Source organism: Hibiscus syriacus, unplaced genomic scaffold, assembly GCF_006381635.1.
Source record: "Hibiscus syriacus cultivar Baekdansim isolate YM2019G1 unplaced genomic scaffold, ASM638163v2 tig00111388_pilon, whole genome shotgun sequence".
Taxonomy (NCBI): Eukaryota; Viridiplantae; Streptophyta; class Magnoliopsida; order Malvales; family Malvaceae; genus Hibiscus; species Hibiscus syriacus.
The window spans coordinates 1,238,644-1,260,300 of NW_024063076.1; the positions used below are offsets into that span (position 1 = coordinate 1,238,644).

Sequence of the window (21,657 nt, forward strand, 5' to 3'; positions counted from 1 at the left end):
TAGCTCTTTGTTCTCCATTAACTAACATTCCTGTAGTATGGAACCTCTCTAGTTCGTAAATCTGATTATTTCGTCATATCGTTTGCTGGTACGTCCTTCGTAACGATCCTTCACTTTTAGGTAAATCACCACATGTTCAACTGAAGACACTTGGATGCATTGCGCCTACTATGGTTACTCAGGTTGTAACCCACTCCTACTAGTGCCTTTGGGCCCCTTCGGCCGTTTACGTCCCATACGAACCAAGATCTACCATTATGGACCATCCCTAGCTCTTATAGACCTTAACCGGGTCGAACATGATTATCCAAGGTGGTTAGTATCGATACTACTTGTACTATCAATACCCTCAGATCAAGTATCGATACCCCTATGAGTATCGATACAAAAAATGACTTCGAAGTCTTGGAAAATAGCCTTTGAAGCATATACTTTTGGTTTGGACAACTGATTCAAATTTCTATTCTTAGTATAGGCTAATTCTTCCCATTTTAAAAGGTTATACTTCTTCCCTGCTCTAAATGAAGCAATTTTTCCCATTTGCTACCATGCACATCATTGCAGATTCATATAATACCAGTTCCAAACATTGGGTCTCTACGACGTCTAACCTAATCCAGTCTCTTTCCTTGAGTGCTAATGGCTCTTATTTCTTTCAAGGAAGTGTTTCTGGAAAACCATATGGCTCAAAATTCATATCTAAACCAGAGTAAAAGTGGCTTTCAAACTCTTTTGCATAAAGATATTCTGACACCTGTCTTTAGTTTACTTATTGGATTTTGTTTCCTATATTTTGCTGGTTCTAAATCTACCAGTTGTCCTTGTGAAGTGAATTCTAAATTTGGATCTATCCCAGAGTGGAGAACGGATTTCGATGAAGTTTTCCAGTCTTTAACCCTTTTTCTACACAAATCACAACCAAATCATCTCTTTCAAATGATTCAAAACCCTTATCTTCCAACTTCTCAAACATCAAACTATTTCGATTCTCATAATATTCAAAGCATGAAGTCGCTCCTCAATGTTGTATCCCATACAATTAAACCAAGCATCCATTACTTCAAGAAGTGTGACAACCATATTATTCTAATGTTTTCTCAAAATGATGGTAATGTTGCAGCTTCTGAAAGAAACTTAAACCCTCTCGATAAAGTGTAACCCTTGGCTCACATAATCCTTCTTTCAACATATCAAACAACTTCTTAATAGAACCCTTGAAGTTCTATAAAAAAAAATAGAACCCTTGAAGTGATTATTGTTACCCTTTAAGAGGTCAATCAAAGTCCTCGTAAATGTATCCTTGTCCATATCATGTAAAAACTTAGCAAGGCTAAACCTCTCTTCATCACTTAAAAAACTCATTTCATGCATCAAGAGACAAAATATCTTCCAAAATCAGGAAGATCATATAACTCAAAAGGAACAGAAAAAGTCGAGTCACCGACTTGACAATTCACCCCTAGTTTCTCCTAATTCCAATCAATCAAATTCAAACGAGCCTACTCCTGAATCAGCACCATCAAATTCATTACCATTGTTATCAGAATTATCGACAAAGCTTTTATGATGAAGCTTATCGTCATCACTTGACATTGTCATTTCTCTACTACCACACAAAAACTTTGAATCAAAGTGTGAAACATTGAAATTACTCATCTCAATTGCCATCATAACGTAAACTATAAAGCACCAAACAAGCAAAAGATATTTCTAATCCTCAATTCTACCTATATTTTTCACAACAAATTAGTTTCACTGTTCCCGAGTAGAGCCAATTCATCAAAACCCTAAAAGACTACAAATAAAGGGGAAAATATCAAAATTTGAGATTACAAATAAACTAAAACAAAAAGTGAAATACAATTTAAAAAATCAAAATCAAATTAAAGAAATAAAACGACATCGAGAAGAAAAATACACACACGCATACCTCATTTCGTAAGAACATGAAGAATATCAGAGATGAAACTTTGGGGTCGAGAAATTGAAGATTTGGAGTGTTTTCCTTTTATTTTCATAATTTAAGAAAAATATAGAGAGTGCAAAAAATAAGGGAATTTGGTTAAATCTGGAAAACCTTAAAGGGTGTTATAATAGGAAATGGACGAAGGGAGGGGAAATGAAGAAGACGATGGTGACGTGGAAAGAAGTGAACCGTGGGATGAAGATTGTAGAGGAAAAGACGGCAATAGGCAAAGGTGGGGGCGCGGAGGTGGAAGAAAGAGAGAAGAAAAATGAGTTGAAAGAAACCCGACTTGACTAGAATAAACTCGGTGAGTTAAGTTGAGTTGGAGCGAAAGAGAGGAAGAGAAAGAGTATGTTCATCTTTTTAGGAAGTTTCCCGCTGTTAGTTCTTCCCCGTTGTAGGCTCCATTTGCTTCTTCGACGTCGTTTAAGTCTCCTTTTATATTATTTTTATTTTTAAAATTTTGTTTCGGCTTGTATAGACTGCAACGAAAAACAATAGTTATATAATCGATTATATTTGTCGTAAAATGAAATTTTTATATACTACAACAGAAAGTTGATGTGGTGATAGTGTATGGTGATGCGAGTTTAAGAAAATTCAAGCTTAAGAGAACATGTACTCATAACAATTTGAGTCCAAACCTGATTTAACTCGAGCCTCCATTGGATTGAAACTATAAACCAAAATAATCTAAATTTGTAACCCGGCGAGTTTTAAAATTTATAACAAACTATCGTTAATAATTAATATAATTTTATGATAATATCATAATAATGAAATTTACTAAATGATCTTAGCGGTTAAAGAAAATGTTGTTCTTCCTTGAAATATCGGATTATATATATATATGTTTCTTTGTTATTATCTAATACTATTAAAAAAACCTTCGATAACCATAAAAGTAATTAATAATCAATCTTTATTTTAAATAATAAAGCGAATTGAATTTTTTTTAAAAAATTAATCACAAATATTATATATTTATAAATTTGGATTGATTTTACAAATTTAATTAGTTAAGGTTCTATGTACTTGGATTAAGGTTAGATTACTTTTGGGTTCGTGTTTTGAGTTTAATAACGGATATTATATTTATAAATAAATTACAAATTTATTACTTAAACTATTAGTTTTGATTCGTTTTAGTAACTAAACTTTCATTTTTTTTTCAAAATCATATATAACGTTTATTTTTCATTTCATGTTAGTAACCCACCATTAAAAACTTAACGCATTTAGTATCTAAACAATATGTTTTAGTCCGTTTTAATACCTAAACTTTCAAAATTTTCAAAACTTAACATTAAAATTTTGTATAGATACTAAAATGAAACAAAAACTAAAGTTTTTAACGGCGGGTATTAAAATGAAACAAAAACTAAACTTTAAGTATAGTTTTAAAAAATTGAAAGTTTAAGTACTAAATCAAAATAAAAATGATAGATTGCATGTTAAACGCATAATTTACTCTATATTTATTTATGCCCGAGCTCTAAAGAATGGATAATTTATATATGTAGGGTTTGTAAAAGGACCAAGTCAATTTTGATTATTGTTGAGTTTGACTTGACTTTAAAAAAAATCAATTTTAGACTCGATTTGACTAAAAAACTCGTGAATTTAAAATTGTCAAACTCGACTTGAGCTCAAAATATAAAAAAAAACAATAAGCCCACGAACTTAAAATTTTCAAACTCGGCTCAAAATAAAAAATTACAACTCAAATCGAACTTGAAAAACATGAACTTTCTCAAACTTAACTTGATTGAAACTCAAACTCGAGCTCGGACCTAAATCTTAAGTATATGAAAGACTTATATTATATATTTAAAAAAACAACAACATAAAAATGTTAATGTTATTAATAATTTAATTTTAAAAAATAAAAAATTAATATATTATTTTTCAAATAACCCACGAGCTTTTTGAGTTGGATATCAAGTAACTCGTTTGGCTCGTTAAAAAATCAAGTCAAGCTCAAGCTCAAATCAAACCTATTTGACTCAAATGTTGACTTAGTTTTGACCGAGTTAATGTTGAATACCTCATGATTAATTTTGTGTCAGTATATATGTTTTCAAAATTGTTATATTCTAATCAATAAATAATAAATAATATTTTTAGAACTAATCTGAATTATCATCGATCACTATTATCAGATATTTTATATCAGTCATTTTATAACTTAAGGAGTAAAAAGGAATCTTTTATTTTATTTTCCAACAAAAGAGATTATATTTATCTTTCTTAACAAGTACAAGAGATTATCCTCCTACTTATTTTGATTAATTGATAATCTCTCCATTCATCAAATATTTCATCTTTTATGATAACTGTAAACTTAGAACCTTAAGATATTTTTAGGGAATGAAACTTTAAGTGTCATATCAGCATTGCTTTTATGGGAGCTAGTGGCAGTGGCTATTATGAAAGTGAATTAAATTTTTATGACTATAATGCAATTTTAACAAGTTTGATTACCAAAGTAAAGGAAGTACAAAAGTAAAACGACTACAATTGGAATTTACCGTACTCTATTATTAGACAATTTTTACAAATTGGATTTATACTGAAGGGCTTAACATTTGGGATATAATGAAACTATTTTGGGTTTGGGTAAAATAGTAATGGGCTTATATATTAAAAAAACTTAAATTATCAGCTCTTAATCTCTAGCTAGACAGCTAAATGTATATAAGTTCATTCAATTTGCACGGATCAAGTGACATCCATAATAAATGAATTATTGTTATTCTTTCACGATCCCGGTTTGAACACTATAGATGCTAGAGGTGTGAGTGTTCAATGCCGAAAGATTTAAACTTATCTTTGAACAAATATTGTCTTGTACTTATCCTAGATTAATCATTGTCGAACGCTTTAAATTTGACTGCACAAAAAATTAAAAATCATTAAATATCTTCTAAACACTCGAAACTAAATGAGTATTTACAGAGATAAGTCCCTGTAAAAAAAACATCACCTTAATGTCAAAACTTGGATCATGGGACAACCACTAAACCATTAACTAAATGTTAAATTACCTTCATAAACCAAACATAGCACATCTATTATGCCACTAACAGAATGTTGCTATATTTAACATGCAAATCATTTAATAATTTAACTGAACCAAGATCCATGTGTCTTTCTAATATATTGGTGGATTTCTGGGACAAAGTTTCTGACATTTGCTAACGACACCAAATCATAGGGTTAAATGGGTTCCTATTTCAGCTCATAACTTAGGGGTACTTGCTTATAAATATGCCCAACCAATTCATTTATATCCCATTATTTCTTCTTCAATTTTTTTGTACTACTTGTACAATTCTATTACCGACAAAATTAATTTAAATTTATTTATAAAAATATGTTTATAATAATTTAAACTAATAAAAATGGAATCAGATTAAAGACCATGTATATTTCTTTGGCTTCATTTCAAATTAACGACCATCGTTATATAGTTATTTTTTTGGGATGTTAATCAACAAAACGTTGGACCAACTGTTTATGAATTGATTATAACAAACGAGTATGAATAAAATTTTTAAGTTTATTTAATAAACCAACGAACAAAAATAAATGTGTATTCAATTCGTTTATATTTACAAGCAAGCTTGTTTATTGACACACTTATAAGTTTGTTTAATTTATTCTTCTTTTCCTATTTTTACATTTTAAATATTGATAAAGTTATGGATTAAATTGAACATGAGGTGAAGTTTGAAGTTCAAATTGTGAAGCCTAAAGAGATTAAAGATTAATTATGTAATTTCACCATATTCATGTGTACGTTGATGAACATATAAATGAAACAAAGTGAATACGAACACCTTCAAAAATAAACAAATAAACAAGATATTAAAAATCTAAATGAATACATATCGAAAATTAACATCTTAAAAAATAAACAAACAAATATAAACATAATATTGTCCGTTCAAACCCGATTCATTTACACCCCAAGTTTATAACCTATTTTATATTTTTATGAAGATTCTGCCTTCATTTCATCAGCTTTTCCCTTCAACTTAGGGTTAAAAGAAATTAAAGAGGGCATCGAGCAGCCTTCAGTGTCTGAAATGTAGTTTGGGCTAAGATTTTAATGCAATGTTCATTGAGTGTATAGTTATTATTGTTGCTTTCTTTCTTTTACGTAGTAATTAAAATATATCGGCTGGACTTAATCTTTTGTCCCTAAAGTTTAAATATTACATTAATTTATGCATGTTATTGTTATTATTATGTTTGTCTTCGGTTTCTTTTTATTCTTTTACATTACGTACACTTCATATTAATTGACAAATATGAGTGGCTTTACAAATATATGTTTAGACACAAATAATATTGTACGTGTACCATATTAAATAATGTGCATGTGTTTCACGTTACCACAATCAGAAATAGTATACACTGTTGGGTCCCCTTACTTTTCGTTTACAAAATATGGGACAACACAAGGGGTTGATAACTATAAAATATACATTATAACTTAGCAATATAAATGAGTAGAAAATAATTGATTTACGGTCTATGTTAGGGTTTAATTGTATATGTCTCTTCAAATATTAGTGCTTACGATGTTCGAATTTAATTGTTTTCATTTTGAAGATATAACGTGCTTTATCCGTAACAAACATTTATTAATATTTAAATGATTTTTTTAAAATATGATCAAATAAAATAAATTAACTTTCAAATATATTTTTAATACAAATATAACATTGACATCATAGAGAAATAAAAAGGGGGAAATGGTATATAATTTGATACATTTTATAATAACTATTCATAATGTTAATGAAGCATTTCTTATAAATATTTATCAAAAAAATAAATTAAGTTTGACACATTAATTAACAGAATATATGCAATTATGCACTAACATTGCAATAATTATTATGAAATTAAGAATATCACTTTTCAAGTGTTTAAGGGGTTAATGTTTAGTGAATTGAAATTTTAAATGTTAGTAATTTTTTAAATAATGAATTTAACAAACCTTAAACTTGAACTATAAAAGATGTTTGGTTTATTTTTAAAAAACAATAAATGATGAGTATGAACCTATCAAGCTATCCGGTGATAAAAGAGAGGTTATTCTTCTTAGAGGTATTGGATTTGAATGGTTGTATTTACAGGATATGTGTATGTTGTCAATAGTTAAAGAATATTTTAAACAAATGCTACTTTATAATCACCGATATTTAAAAAAAAAATTAAGTGATGAATATAAAAGTATTCTGTCGAATGATATAAAAACTAAATTTGAGCAACTTATGAACAAAAAAAAATATACATACATGTATTTAGCTGCTACCAGCTTAGAAAATTTTCTCTTTAGTTTCATTCTCTAAATCATTTGCTACAGATTCAGAGAAGCAATGGTGGAACATATAAATGACTGGTTAGGTATTCATGTTCCACTCGCAAAAAATATATATTAAAAACTCTTTAGAATATACACATTTATTCCTCATAATTTCAAATTAACATTTTTTTAGTGTACAACAGTGCATATATTCTTATAAATTGGTTATCATTTCTTAAACTTAATAGTGTAGTTCTTTTTTCTGCTGTACCATTATATAATGTGGCTTTAAAGTTGATAATAAAGTACTGATATTGTGTTTGCATATATGACAGCCTTAAGCGTTAAGATGCACAAAAGAGTGAAAGACAAGGTTAGATAAATTGAAGAAATTAACAACGCAAGAAAGAAAAGGAAAATTTTCAAGCAATATTCTAGAATTCTGATAATGGATCTTAAATTCGAAAAAGTTAAAAAAAAAAAGTACAGTGCAGATTAGTAGTATAGTAGTAGTAGTACAAGTTACAACCTAGGCACTGGGCAGAGAGAAAAGAGGGTTTCTGGCGATGGTTTAAGGGAGAGTTAAGGCTACTTTAGGCGGAGAAAGAGGCCTGGGAGAGCTGTTGCTGCTGCACTCTTTCTTAAGAGTCGAAGCAGTGAGCGGAAAAAGTTCGAGGGTTTTAAGTGGAGGTCTAGTGGTGAAGTAGTAGCATGGCGATGATGATGATAAAGAGGGACCCACATCAACCATCATCAACCAATCACCGCCGTGCATCCTCATCATAGACTTATCATCAATGTCTGCTCTTTCAGGTACATCCAACTTCCACGTGTAATTCATCACCTGCTGCTTGGCTGCATCCTCCCGAACCCCTACCTGCTACCAGCAGGCAACAGGTATATTTAAACAAGACTCCAATTTATTTCGATGACTGAATTAAAAAAATAACAGAAACCAAGCACATGCATGCACACACACATATGTATACATATATAAGCAATCATATACAAGCATGATGGATGTACAGCATCTTACAAGAAAACCCTAAATAAATGAACTTGTTTACCCGAGGAAAAGGAGTGGGTGAGTTATAGTATGAAAGATGTTGAAAAGAAGGAAACGCCAGAGAATCAAAGTAGTGAAGAAAACGGGGATTATTTGGGTGATAAAGTTGTTGTTTGCTGAGTTTCCTTCTGAGCTTCTGCCTCTCCCTGGCCTTGTGGTTTTGGAACCAATAAAATACATTTTTGGCTTCAATTTTGCCGTAGGAAGAGAGGTGGGAAGTGATCTGTTGGATTTGAGATGCATTCGGGGTTTTGATTCCACTCCTATACATCTCTTCTAATATCATAACTTGCTCCGGTGTCGGACACCACCTAGTGGAACCTGCCGGAGACATGTTTTAGTGACGGAACAAAAAGAGGTTGGTTAGAAAAGTATGTTAATAATGTCTTGTTTTGATTGGAAGTGAGAAAAAGGGGTGTATAAATAGATGGAAGAAGAGTAATTGCAATGTTACGAGAGAGACAAAAAGGACGGAGGAGGGGTTAATGGAGTGTGAAAAAAGAAGCAAGTGCAGGTTGTCATGCTGCTGTTTCCCTGTTAGAGGCATTCAAGTTTAATGCAAATAGTCTGCCCCAAATCGTTGCCCCCACCTAGGGATTCAAACGACGGATACGAGCTCCAGTAATATTGAGTTTAACTCGAATCAAAAGTTTAAAGTTGAGTTTGAATAAAATCGAAAGCTCGTGAGGTTAAAATTGTTAAGCTAGACTCAAACTCAATAAAAAATTGAAACTCGACTTGAGGTCGAAATAATTTAAACTCAAAACATTCTTAGACTTAACTCGATTAAGGCTCAAACTTGACCTCGATTCTAGTTTGAACTCGAATTCAAGTATGAACTTTAAGTACATGAAAACATTGTATTGTATTTAATATATATATATAATAAATTAATTTAAAATTTTTAAAAATTAAAAAATTATTTTTTATTTGCTCGTGAACTTTTCGCGTCAGGTATCAAGTAAATAATTTCGGCTTGTTAAAATTCGATTCAAGTCTATTCAATTTGAATGTTGATTGAGTCAAACTTGACTAGCCTACTATCTGTCTCATCTCATTTATGATTCAATGTGTCCAACCAATTATTAGTTTATTTAAAAAAATAAATGAGAAAATAAGAAAATATGGATGACAAATAATTATTTAAGAGATCATTTAAATATTTTAGTGTGAAACCGTTTTATAACAAATATGATTTTATGTAAGTTGTGTGTCAATTTAAAATAAAAAGTGGCTGAATGGTAGGAGGGAGAGGTGGGGGGCAGACGACTAGCGTTGCATTCAAGCGTAGCGTTTTTCATTTTTAATTAAAGTCTACTATGTTCACCAATAAGAAAGAGAGGACCTATAAAGCAATAGGGTGATGAGTGCGTTGAATGATTATTATGTCAATTTCAGCATAGCCAATCTTTTAATGCTTAATATTAAAATAAGAGTTTAAATTATATCATTTTTTTCGAATAAACATTTAAAGTATTTTTTTTGACTAGGTGTCTAACGTTATAAACGTCATCATTTTAAGCGTTTAGCTGTTAACGACGTTAATTTCTCTTGATAAGTGACACATGACACAATCTGATGATTCCGAAATTTATTTTTTTAAAATATTAAAAATATTATTATATATATAAAAAAACTCTAATTTCTCTTAAATTATAAAACAACCCAAAAATCTCTAAAATCCTCAAATCCTAACCTTAACCCACAACCACCGTACTTTCCAACCACAGTCACCATCGTCGACGTAGTCCCTGCCATCTTCCTAGTCACACGTCATCGTAGTTGTCGTCGATTAGTTGTCGGAATCGCGTGAGATCGTGATTTTGATCCTAAGATTCGCGGGGTATAAACGTCGATTTATCGTCGATCGACCATCGTTCGGTCACAGTTACATAAGGTTTTGGTCGATGGGGGAGGGGGAGGTCGGGTGGAACTTCATCAACAGCAAAGGGTGACAACCAACATTGGTTTCGGGATTGAAATGAAGGTTTTCAAAAAGTTTTGGGTTTATTTCAATTTTTTGTTTTTTTTTTAAATATATAATTTTAGTTTTTTAATTTTAAATAAAATTTTTAAAATTATCATATTGTGACACGTGTCACTTAACGAGAGAAATTAACACCATTGACGGCCCGGACACTTTGTAAAGTTAGACACCGGAATGAGTAAAAAATACTTTGGGTACCTATTCGAGAAAAATGATATAATTTGGGCACTTCTAATGTGTTAACTAAAAATTCTATTTATATTCTCATTGAATAAAATAATGCATCTCATTATATTTTTAAACTACATAAAAATTTGACGAGGTAATATCATCTTATGTGTATTAAGATTAAATTTGACAATTCACAAATATAAATTATATCTATTTTCTCGAAAAAATAATATCTATCTATATTATATAATATATATATATATATATATATATATATATATATATATATATATATATATATTTCCTCGGTGGCCACTTGCACACGGTTGAATTAAAACGACAATGAATATGGCATTTATTTACTTCATTAAATTTTGTTTAATATAATTTCGATAAGTTTCAAAATCATTTTATGAGATTATTATACATGGTTAATATTTGCATTTAATAAAAATAAAAATAATGAACGTTTACTAGTTATCCTTTTTCTAGCAATATTATTATATTAATATTTTTAATATAAAATGTCCAAACCACTTCAATTTTTTTCAATTTAATTTAAAGTGATTACGAGTGATAGCGTTTGTTTTAAGGACTCTTAACTATTGGAGTCGTTGATGTTTTAACCTAGGACCTCTAAGAACTAAGGATAACAGTCTCCCCTTTACCCACTTAAATAATTTGGTTCGTGCCAAATCAATCTCTAAACTCTTGTACTAAAGTGTTTTAAATATTTTGATATAACTATAAGATAATACATATATATGATTTTAAATATAGATAAATTGATGTATATCTATAAATAAAATTACTCGAATCTAGGTCATCCAAAAAAATAATATTATCTTTATCACTGAAACATCTCTTTATCTTTAAAATAATAATTATATTAATTGAGTTAAAAACTCAATTAATAATATTTTAAATTTATTAAATTTAAAGAGTATCGTAAAAGAATTTAGTTATAAAATTTTGTTTTACAAAGAAAATACTAGATAGCAGCCCTCAAGGTTAGAAACGGTAAATGAAAATTTCATACCTTAAAACGTATATATAGATCTATATAGACATATACCATTTCGATATATATATTTAGTATAAATACTTTTTTGCAATCACAAACTCTTCTTATGACGTTTGTTTACGTTTATAGAGCTCCCATTGTATCTCAAATATGAGACATCGTAGTTAATATACTCGTGGTTGATTTGTTTATTTATTCTTATATTACAAGGTGGGGCTGTCCTATAAAGACACTGCCTTACAATCGTGGGGTACCTCTTATTTAAAAACTACGTCATCAGCGTCTATACTAGATTACACATATGTATACATAAATGGGTAAACTACAAGTTTAGTATTCAAAATATTACTTTTATTCCGTTTTGATACATAAACTTTATTTTTTAAGAACTATACTCAACATTTAGTTTATGTTTCATTTCGGTACTCTGATATTACAAATTTAACGATGATGTTGATGTGTCACAATAAAATAAAGTCACGTTATCATTGAAAAAATAAAAATGTCATATCAATAGTTTTGTTAATTTTTTAACGGTGGTGTATCAAATCGAAACTTGAACTAAATGTTAAATATAATTTTGAAAATAAAAAAGCTAAGTACTAAAACATAACAAAAATAACAAGTCAGATGCTAAACAAGTAGTTTACCAAATAAATATTTTTCTTGAACTCGTTTACTCAAAACATTTTAGAATATTGTATAGTACATAATAAATAATAGAGAAAATAACCTCAGTGACCAAAAATGCCTTATAATACACGATTTTAACCAATTTTTTTTGGATTTGCCAAAATGACCAACTAAATCGCAATGCGATCGATAATTCGCAACGCGATCTCCGGTATCGCAAATCAGTTTCCAGATTCGCAAAGCGATTCTGACTATCGCATTGCGATTTCCCAAATTCGCGTTGCGATTTTCCTAATTCGCAATGCGAATACGTAAATCGCAATGCGATTACGTAAATCGCAATGCGATTACGTAAATCGCAATGCGAATTAGGAAAATCGCAATGCGATTACGTAAATCGCAATGCAATTTTCCTAATTCACATTGCGATTTACGTAATCGCATTGCGATTTAGTAAATCGCAACGAGATTCTGACTATCGCAATACTAAATTTCAAATTCGCAACTCGATTTCTGAATTCGCAACAGGTTTTAATTTCGCAACAAAAATGTTTTGGGTATATAAATACGCAGCAGCAACAACTCATAACCTAAATCCCTAAATCGCAACTCATTCCATCTCCATCTATCACTCTCTCCGGCGACATTCGTTCCTATATCCAACGACATCCTTCCCCATCCGGCAACAGGTTTTAGTTTCGCAGCTCGTTTGTTTAGTAAATTAATTTACAATAATGAAATCATCTAATGTTGATCATGTTTGGATAGATTTGTGTTTTGGAGGGTCATGGGAGAAGTTTCATGGTGTTTTACAATATATGACTTTACCCATGAATCTTCAACTAAAACTGTCATTAAAAAAGTTAACTTATGAAACTCTAACGTTACGTGTTGCAAATAAATTGAATTTAGAGCCCCTAAGTGGATTTAGGCTATCTTATCAGAGAAATGGTAAAGTTTATTTGTTAACCGACAATGAAGATGTTGAATGATTCATTGCTTACATTAGTGTTTCAAGTGATGATGTTACATTGTATGTTGTTGAACCTAGAAGTAGTGAAGTTGGGTCAGTAGCGGGTAGTAATCAACTAAGTTTTTCAACCCCAGTTTATGGTGCTCAAAATTTAATGGTTCCACCACAATTTCATCACCAAGCAAATATTGTTTCACCACATTTCCAATACCAAACACAATCTTAAACCCCACAACATTTCCCTAATCCAAATGTAACACCCCAACCCGTACCCGACCTGGATACAAGTCCGAGATGTCACATTGACATTTTCAAAACCTTTATTATTGTAAAATAACTGAACATTTGAATATATATTAAGAAAATACACTCATGTATTATTCAATTATGTTTGGTAAAAAGTTTTCAGATAAAAACGTGTTTATGAACGGTGAAATACGATATAATCAGTAGTACAGTAACCTGCTACAGTGATTTTCCGTAAATTGTACATAACACTCGTAAACATTTAACATTTCATTTCTTTGCATTTGTACTTATATGTATATATGTTTAAAAGATTACAAAACTCGATCAGAGCATAATACTTAATTTACCTACTTTACTTACATGCCAACCTATTTATCATAATTATACATACTGTGTAATTTACTTCTGATCTGGTCTTTGGGCAGAGATATGTTGTTACTTTGAACTTAGCTTTGATCCTTCTGCTTCTCAGTACCTACGTGTAAATCACTTACACGCTAAGTCATAGACTTAGTGAAGCAAAAACATAATAACAATAATGCATTTCTCATAAATATAAGCATTCAATCTATGAATTCAATCGAGTCGCATATAATTCAGTATACATGATAACCTGAGATAATATAAATACTTTTAGTACCTTTTTATCGTATAAATACATATATCGAACATTTCTCTACCTACCATGGAACACATATACTACTTCACAACAAAACATACATAGTAGCAAATCAATTTATTCATTTACTCTCTGTAAAGACCATGTATTAGCCCATGTATACTTTTGAGAACTTAAGGTATGTGAGTACATTGAGGTTGTGCACCACTATGCTGTCACAACAGCTCAATCAATGTCCCGAAGGACCAGTCCATAGATTCCGAAGAACCTAGGTAATCAGTCCATATGTTCCGAAGAACATAGGTAAACAGTCCATATGTCCCGAAGAACATAGGTAAACAGTCCATATGTCCCGAAGAACATAGGTAAACAGTCCATATGTCCCGAAGAACATAGGTAACCCTCGACCCTTGGCATGCCAACTATACCCCTAGCTCTCATATCACATAACATGGGCATTATCATTTATGACCGTTCACTTTACTTATTCATATTCTTACTCTTATAAACACATATCGTTTCTTTTCAGTCACGTATCACATATACGTGTAATCCTTGATCTCATAATCACATGTTCCTTCTCTTCTATCACATACCAAATGTATGTGTAAACACATATCCAATATCATATGTTGCATTTTCATGTAAGCAGGTAAATCATGTAACATATAAACATATATCCATTTCTATGTACTAATGCATACAGAGTAATCACATAACATTATATAAGTTACTTCTTACCATAGTAACTCTATCATTGACTCATCGCAAGCCAATGTTTGATCAATCACATAAGTACAATTTAAATTGCACTCACCTTAGCCTTGCTTTGATTCGATTATTCCGGAACTTGTTTAGGCTCAATATCTACATAAATATATCATTTCAAAACAACTATCAGAAGCCTAAACTTTAAACTTGATGTTAATAACTTAAACCGGTTTAATAAATTGAATTCTGAATTTTCATTTAGGGGGGAATCGATACCCCCCCCAGGGGAATCGATACCCCCTGGACATTCTGGAATTTTTCGTTCAAGAAGGGGAATCGATTCCCATTCATAGGGTATCGGTTCCCTCTACCCAGAAATTGTATTCTAAGCCCGAAAATCATCAATTTTCAACTCAAACCTTCCTATTTCACCTCCTTTAATACTCCTAACTTTAATACACATGCTTAAACTTATTTCTATTCCATAATCACTTCTTTAACTTTAAATCTAGTCATTCCTATGTAATTTGCAAAATTATACTAATTTTGCAACATGTTCAAATTCCTATTCTAACACTTCCTATCCCTTAATTAACTTGATTACAAGTCAAATTCAACTTTCAATTCTCAATATACACTTTATTTCAATATTTCATTCCAAAACTCCTAATCTTTAAATCCTCATAAACTCTTCATTTTGTTGTTTTAAGGCAAATTAATCCTTCCTTAATCTTACTTAGCATCTAATAATCAAAACTAAACTTAAATTTCAGCACATAATCAGCTCAAGAGACAACTCACCTTTGCTTGGCTTCACACGTGGAGAAGAGAAAATGAAGAAGGAAAAGAGAGAAGAGATTTTTCTGGAAAACCTCCATCCTTATCCAAATATATATATATATCAATTAATTATAATTTCAAGTCTAATGACCATTTTGCCCTTTAATTCTTTAGATAATTATAATAAACTTTTAGGAAATATTTCATAACAAATCATTAAACTATTAAACTATTACACTTTCATCACCATATTCTAAAATTTTACAATTTTGGTCACTATCCCGTATTTTGGGATGTTACACCAAATCCCAATCAACTTTCAGCACCAAATTCCGGTTTTCGTATTGACCAGTTAGACGATGATGAGCCAACAAAAAAATTGTGAGTACTAGTCAGTATTCAAAATTTGATCTTGGTCAATACCCGGACTTTGATCTTGGTCAATACTCGGATTTTGATGATTTTTCAGAAGAAGAAACAGACCCTGCATGTAATGATTTTGATATTGGTCAATACCCGAATTTTGATGATGAAACAGCCGTTGCCGAGGAAGATGTTGTTGATGATAATGAGGAGAAAGTTACGACTGTAAATGAACATGTTGAACATCCATTCTGTAATTCATATAACACTGAAGAAGAAAAAGAAGAAGAAGAAGAAATCCCCAAAGAAAAGTCCCCGAAGAAAATACCACGGGAGTATAACTGGAATATGCCAGAATTACTTCAGATACCAGAAGAAGAGTTGGTAAAGATAGCAGTTGATTGTCACACAAAAATTATTCGTATCAAGAAAGATGATTGTTTTGATACAAAGAAAGACTTGAAGATAGCTTTGTATACGAAATGTGTGGAAGATGGCTATCAACTAAAAGTTAACAAATCAAGCAAAGATCGTTTCGAAACAAGGTGTATGATTGACAAAAACTGTATGTGGCGTATGATTGCAAAGAGGATAAAAGATTGCGAAATATTTCAAGTTAGGACTTTTATTGATAAACATACATGTTCAAGAACCCAAGTTTTTCCTCACCATAGACAGGCAAACAAAAAGGTGTTGGGTGGTTTTCTGGCTGAGTTAATGGTTTTGAATGGTAGAGTATATCGGGAACATGAAATTATGACTGACATGAATGCTCGGTTCAAGATTAGTATCTCATATTCTCAAGCTTGGAGAGCCAAATGTTATGCCTTGGAATTGTTGAGGGGGTCGCCAGAAGCATCGTTTGCCCAACTGCCGGTTTATTGTCACAATTTAAAGCTGAAAAATACCGGGTCGGTAACTCATATCAAAACAGATAGAGATGGACGCTTTGAGTTGTTGTTTATCGCCATTGGTGATGCGGTTAGTAAATCAATATAATTTTGTAGGCTCATTTTTGTTAGTTACATGCATTTCACATTTAAATGATTATATTTCTTGTGTATATGATTTTGTAGATTCGTTCGTTTATTAATTGCATGCGCCCAGTTATTATAGTTGATGGAGCACATTTAAAAGGTCGATACCTTGGAGTAAACTTATTAGCAGTAGCCATGGATGCTAACAATGGGATACTGCCAATAGCTTACGGGGTTGGAAAATCTGAAACCTCTGATTCATGGACATGGTTTATGGGACATCTTAGGGATTGTATAGGTCCTATTAGCAATCTGACAATCATATCCGATAGGGCAAACTCAATTGACAACGCTGTTAGAAGGTGTTTTCCAGATGTTTTTCATGGACTTTGTGGTGTTCATTTGTATAGAAATCTAAAATCAAGGTCTGCTGGTATAAAAAATCACAAATGGACATACTGGAAGGCTGTAAAAGCTTATCGGGAAGTGGATTTTAATAAGCATATAAACTGTTTAAGACGTGTTTTGCCTCAGTGTGCTCAAACACTAGAAGATGTCGGGTTTGAAAGATGGTCAAGAGTACATCAACTTGGAGCAAGATATGGTTTCATGACGTCTAATAGTGCAGAATCAATCAACGCTCTAAGTCGTCATTCCCGGAAATTACCCATTACTATGTTAATGGAGTTTTTTCGAGCCTTTATTCAACAGTGGTACTACAAGAAAAGAAACAATGCAGGTATTTTTTATTTAAATTCGTAACTTATCATATATTTTACTAAGTATTATTTATTTAAATTTATAGGAACATTGGAACATCGTGTTACACCATGGACAGAAAAAAAGATAACGAAACGTGTTGTGAAGTCAACGTCATGGAGAGTTGAACCATGTTCAAACACTTTGTTTGAAGTACTGGATAATAACTTAAACGGGCTTGTCGATCTAAATGCAAAGACGTGTAGTTGTATGAAATGGCAAACATCTGGTTATCCGTGTGGCTATGTTATAAAAGTTTCTCTTCATCTAAACCAAGATGATTCAAGCGCATACGCTATTGATTGCTACACTACAGAAGTATATCGACAGACTTATGGCGAGATTGTCTACCCTATTCCACATCCTTCTGAGTGGGACATACCAGATGACTTACAAACAGTTTTGCCACCAGCCATGGACAGAAGGCTATCTGGCCGACCAAAAAGTCACGATCGTATACCGTCTAAGGGTGAAGAGAAGAAGAGATCGACATGTAGTCGGTGCAAGGAAAGTGGTCATACAAGGTTGACATGTGGATCACCAGTGCCATCTCAATCATCTTTTCCTCTACCAAAATATGAATCCTCATCAAAATCCAAAGCTCATATGGTGTCAAGAAAAAGGCAATCAAAATCGCAATCATCTTTAAAATCCCAATCACAACCAGCTTCACCTTTTGGGACTGTTAACTTAGGAGATTTTTAAATGCAAACGTTGTATTATGTGGATTTTATGTGTGAACTTTTAACATTTTCAATTAGGCATGTATTAGTAATTTGAGTTTGAAAATTGCTATTATCTGTTCAGTTGTTATAACTTATTAGGCATTCATTTTACTATCGCAACACGGAAATGACGTTCGCAATCATTTTAATGTCTATCGCAACGCGGAAATGACTATCGCAATGCGAAATAAAAATCGCAATGAGAGAATCGCAATGCGAAATGAAAATCGCAACGAGGGAATCGCAAAGCGAAATGAAAATCGCAACGCAAATTTAGCACAAATACCTACAAAATCAACCATTACATTTCAATCAATTAAACAAGCACAAATAAGAATTATGTTCACATCAATTAAACAAATTAACTTTTACAAATCATCTTTTACAAATCAATTAAACAATCAAAAAAATAAGCAATAATTCTTATTTCCTCATCTACTATTGAATCAACTTTTGTAGCCATACATCATTTTCACGTAGCTCACTTTTGAGATTAACCTGCAGAAACCAAACATTTGCTCAAACAACACTTTCTACACATCTAAAACCTACAAACAGTAAATTATTGAATTCTAGGTACTTAACAAAACATTTTCAAACCAAAAGCCTATAAACTTACCAATTGTTTATGGACATTTTTATAACACGGATGCAGGTAGGCAGCGTCTCATATATATCGATCTAGCCATATAATGTCGAAACCACAAGCCTACTGCAGCTCTATCTCTATCTGTGGGAGGTAGATACTTTATACTTCCTGTGATCAAACGCTCCAACGCCAAGCATACGAGAGGACCATAATCCCCTCTGGGTCCTTTCGTTTGTTGTGGTGCGGTCTCGTCTCTGCTAACTGTAATATTGAGCTTCTTTGGCTTCTTGTTTCCAGAACGAGTCCAATAATTTATCGCATCCAAGAATTTATCCGAATGAGAGCTCCATCCCTTAATAATATCTCATAAATCAGCCAATGATATGTAATTTATTATGTTGCCATATACTATTGCCTTAAGGTATGGGAGCTGAAGCTCGACGAGAAGCCAATGTTTACGTTCTAAAACAGGGATAAACACATGCAATCATAAGTAATAATTCATTCATTTGCGCACTTATTTATGAATACCTTTAAACTCAATCTAAAATAAATACTAACTTTATCGACCTCCCACCATGCAGGATAAAGTTTAGCTTGTCCATTGCCCAACGCAAATGATTCATCTCGTTGATTCTTCAAGTGAACGGCATTAAAAGACGTCGGCATAATTGTATATCGTGTATTTCTTTTATTTTCCTTAAGTTTCCTAATTATTAGAAGACGTGACACCCACGTATCGATATGTTATTTTAAAAAAAAAGACATATATTAGTAACTTACAGAAATTTTAAAAAAATAATCAAATTGAAATATAAGAAAAATATAAGACTTACCCCTCCATCGAAATAGCCATTGTCTTCGACCCCTAATAATACGCCCCACCAAGTCCGATCAAGCAACAAATAGATATCATCGTTGAGCTTGCATATGTCAGTGAAACACCCCTGGCTCCGCTCATGTAGATAAAAATCAACTGCGGTCTTAGCCCAAACGGTGTTATCCAGAATTGTGTCCAGTAGTTGTCTCCTCTCCACTTCAGATACCAGTATGGTACTGGCCGGCAACTCATACGAGAGCCAACTCTCATCCATCATGTCCGGTACGTCAGAGGGTTTCTCAAGAATCTTACATATGACGCCATGTGAATCGGGCTCTTGAATGGTGGGAGGGACCTCTTCAACGATGACAGTGGCCTGTTGAACGGTGGGAGGGGACTCTCGAGGAATGATAGGGGCCTCTTCAACGATAGGAGTGGACTCTTGAGGGATGACAGGCGAGTCGGGCTTCATCTTGCGGTGTCTTCGCACTATTGGGGTGTACGAAGACTTAATAGTATGTGCACACTATCTGATGCGTGAACTCTGTCGTGCAAGAAAAACTCGACGTAAAACATCCACCTTATCGGGCCGCTAAATAATTAAATACAAAAATCAATAAATAAACAGACATGATATTTAAACAGTGAAAACAAAGACAAATATGTTTCAAACTTGCATTGAATTCAACCAAGTCATTATTCTATCATAGTTCACAAAATGCATCAGATAACAAAGGCAAATATGTTTCAAACTTGCAACACTGTCAACTTAGTATTTGTCTTTGTCTATTGGTTGAAGTAATGGAATTCATTCAAGTTTTAATTTGCAGAAGAAGAATAGTTTCTGGAACTTAAAATCGCAACGTGAAAAATGACTATCGCAACGCGAAATGAAAATCGCAACGAGAGAATGAAAATCGCAATGCGAAACGAAAATCGCAACGAGAGAATCGCAATGCGAAATTAAAATTGCAACGCGATTATAGTTTCGCGTTGCGATTTTTGGTTTCGCGTTGCGATTTTCGTTTCGCGTTACGATTTTCATTCTCTCGTTGCGATTTTCATTTCAACCAAAAGAAAAAACAGTGTTGCTAAAATATAGTTTAAAGAATAAACTATTTCTTCTTCTTCTGCAAATTGAAACTTGAATGGATTGCATTACTTCAACCAAAAGACAAAACAAAGACAAATACTAACTTCAGAGTATTAAAGAATACACAGTTTAGCAGAATTGGCAGCAAACGAACAAATTTACTTTCAACCAAAAGACAAAACAAAGACAAATACTAACTTCACAGTGTTAAAGAATACACAGTTTAGCAGAATTGGCAGCAACCGAACAAATTTACTTTCAACCAAAAGACAAATACTAACTTCACAGTGTTAAAGAATACACAGTTTAGCAGAATTGGCAGCAACCGAATAAATTTACTTCAACCAAAAGACAAAACAAAAGACAAATACTAACTTCACAGTGTTAATAAACATTTTAGCAGTATTGGCAGCAACCGAATAAATTTACTAAGCAATCTAAGTGAAATGGTTAATCTAAGTGGAATTACGAGTAAATTTATCATCATGTTAAATATGGAAAATCTTAAACTTACCTCGTTGCGTAGAGTATGAACCTCATTCTGCAACGATAATACCATCTCACGTAGAGCGGCAACCTCACCACGTAAAGTAGACACCTCCACACGCTATGCACCATCGTTATCGCGTAGAGTACCGATCTCCTCACGCAAGGCATTGACCTCATCACGTAACTCCCTTGACTTATCCCGTGGAGGTAGAGGTGGAGAACAGGGATATAGAAGTCGTGGCATCTTTGCCGGTCGCCTATCATGAGGTGATGGTGGAGAAGAGGCTCGATGATGTGACGGGATAGGTGATGGCTCTCGTTGTAGAGGTGTATAGTCGGGTTG

The 21,657-nt window shown here is 32.3% G+C and overlaps 1 protein-coding gene across 1 annotated transcript; it reads right to left on the reverse strand.

The window, feature by feature from the left end:
- Nucleotides 1-7,857: 7,857 nt before the first annotated feature.
- Nucleotides 7,858-8,686, reverse strand: LOC120159973 (WUSCHEL-related homeobox 3-like). The gene is made up of 2 exons (XM_039170451.1): nt 8,354-8,686; nt 7,858-8,163 (listed from the first exon to the last, which is right to left on the reverse strand). Exons 1-2 carry the CDS (start codon nt 8,684-8,686, stop codon nt 7,858-7,860), a joined length of 639 nt encoding a protein of 212 aa, XP_039026382.1.
- Nucleotides 8,687-21,657: the final 12,971 nt, after the last annotated feature.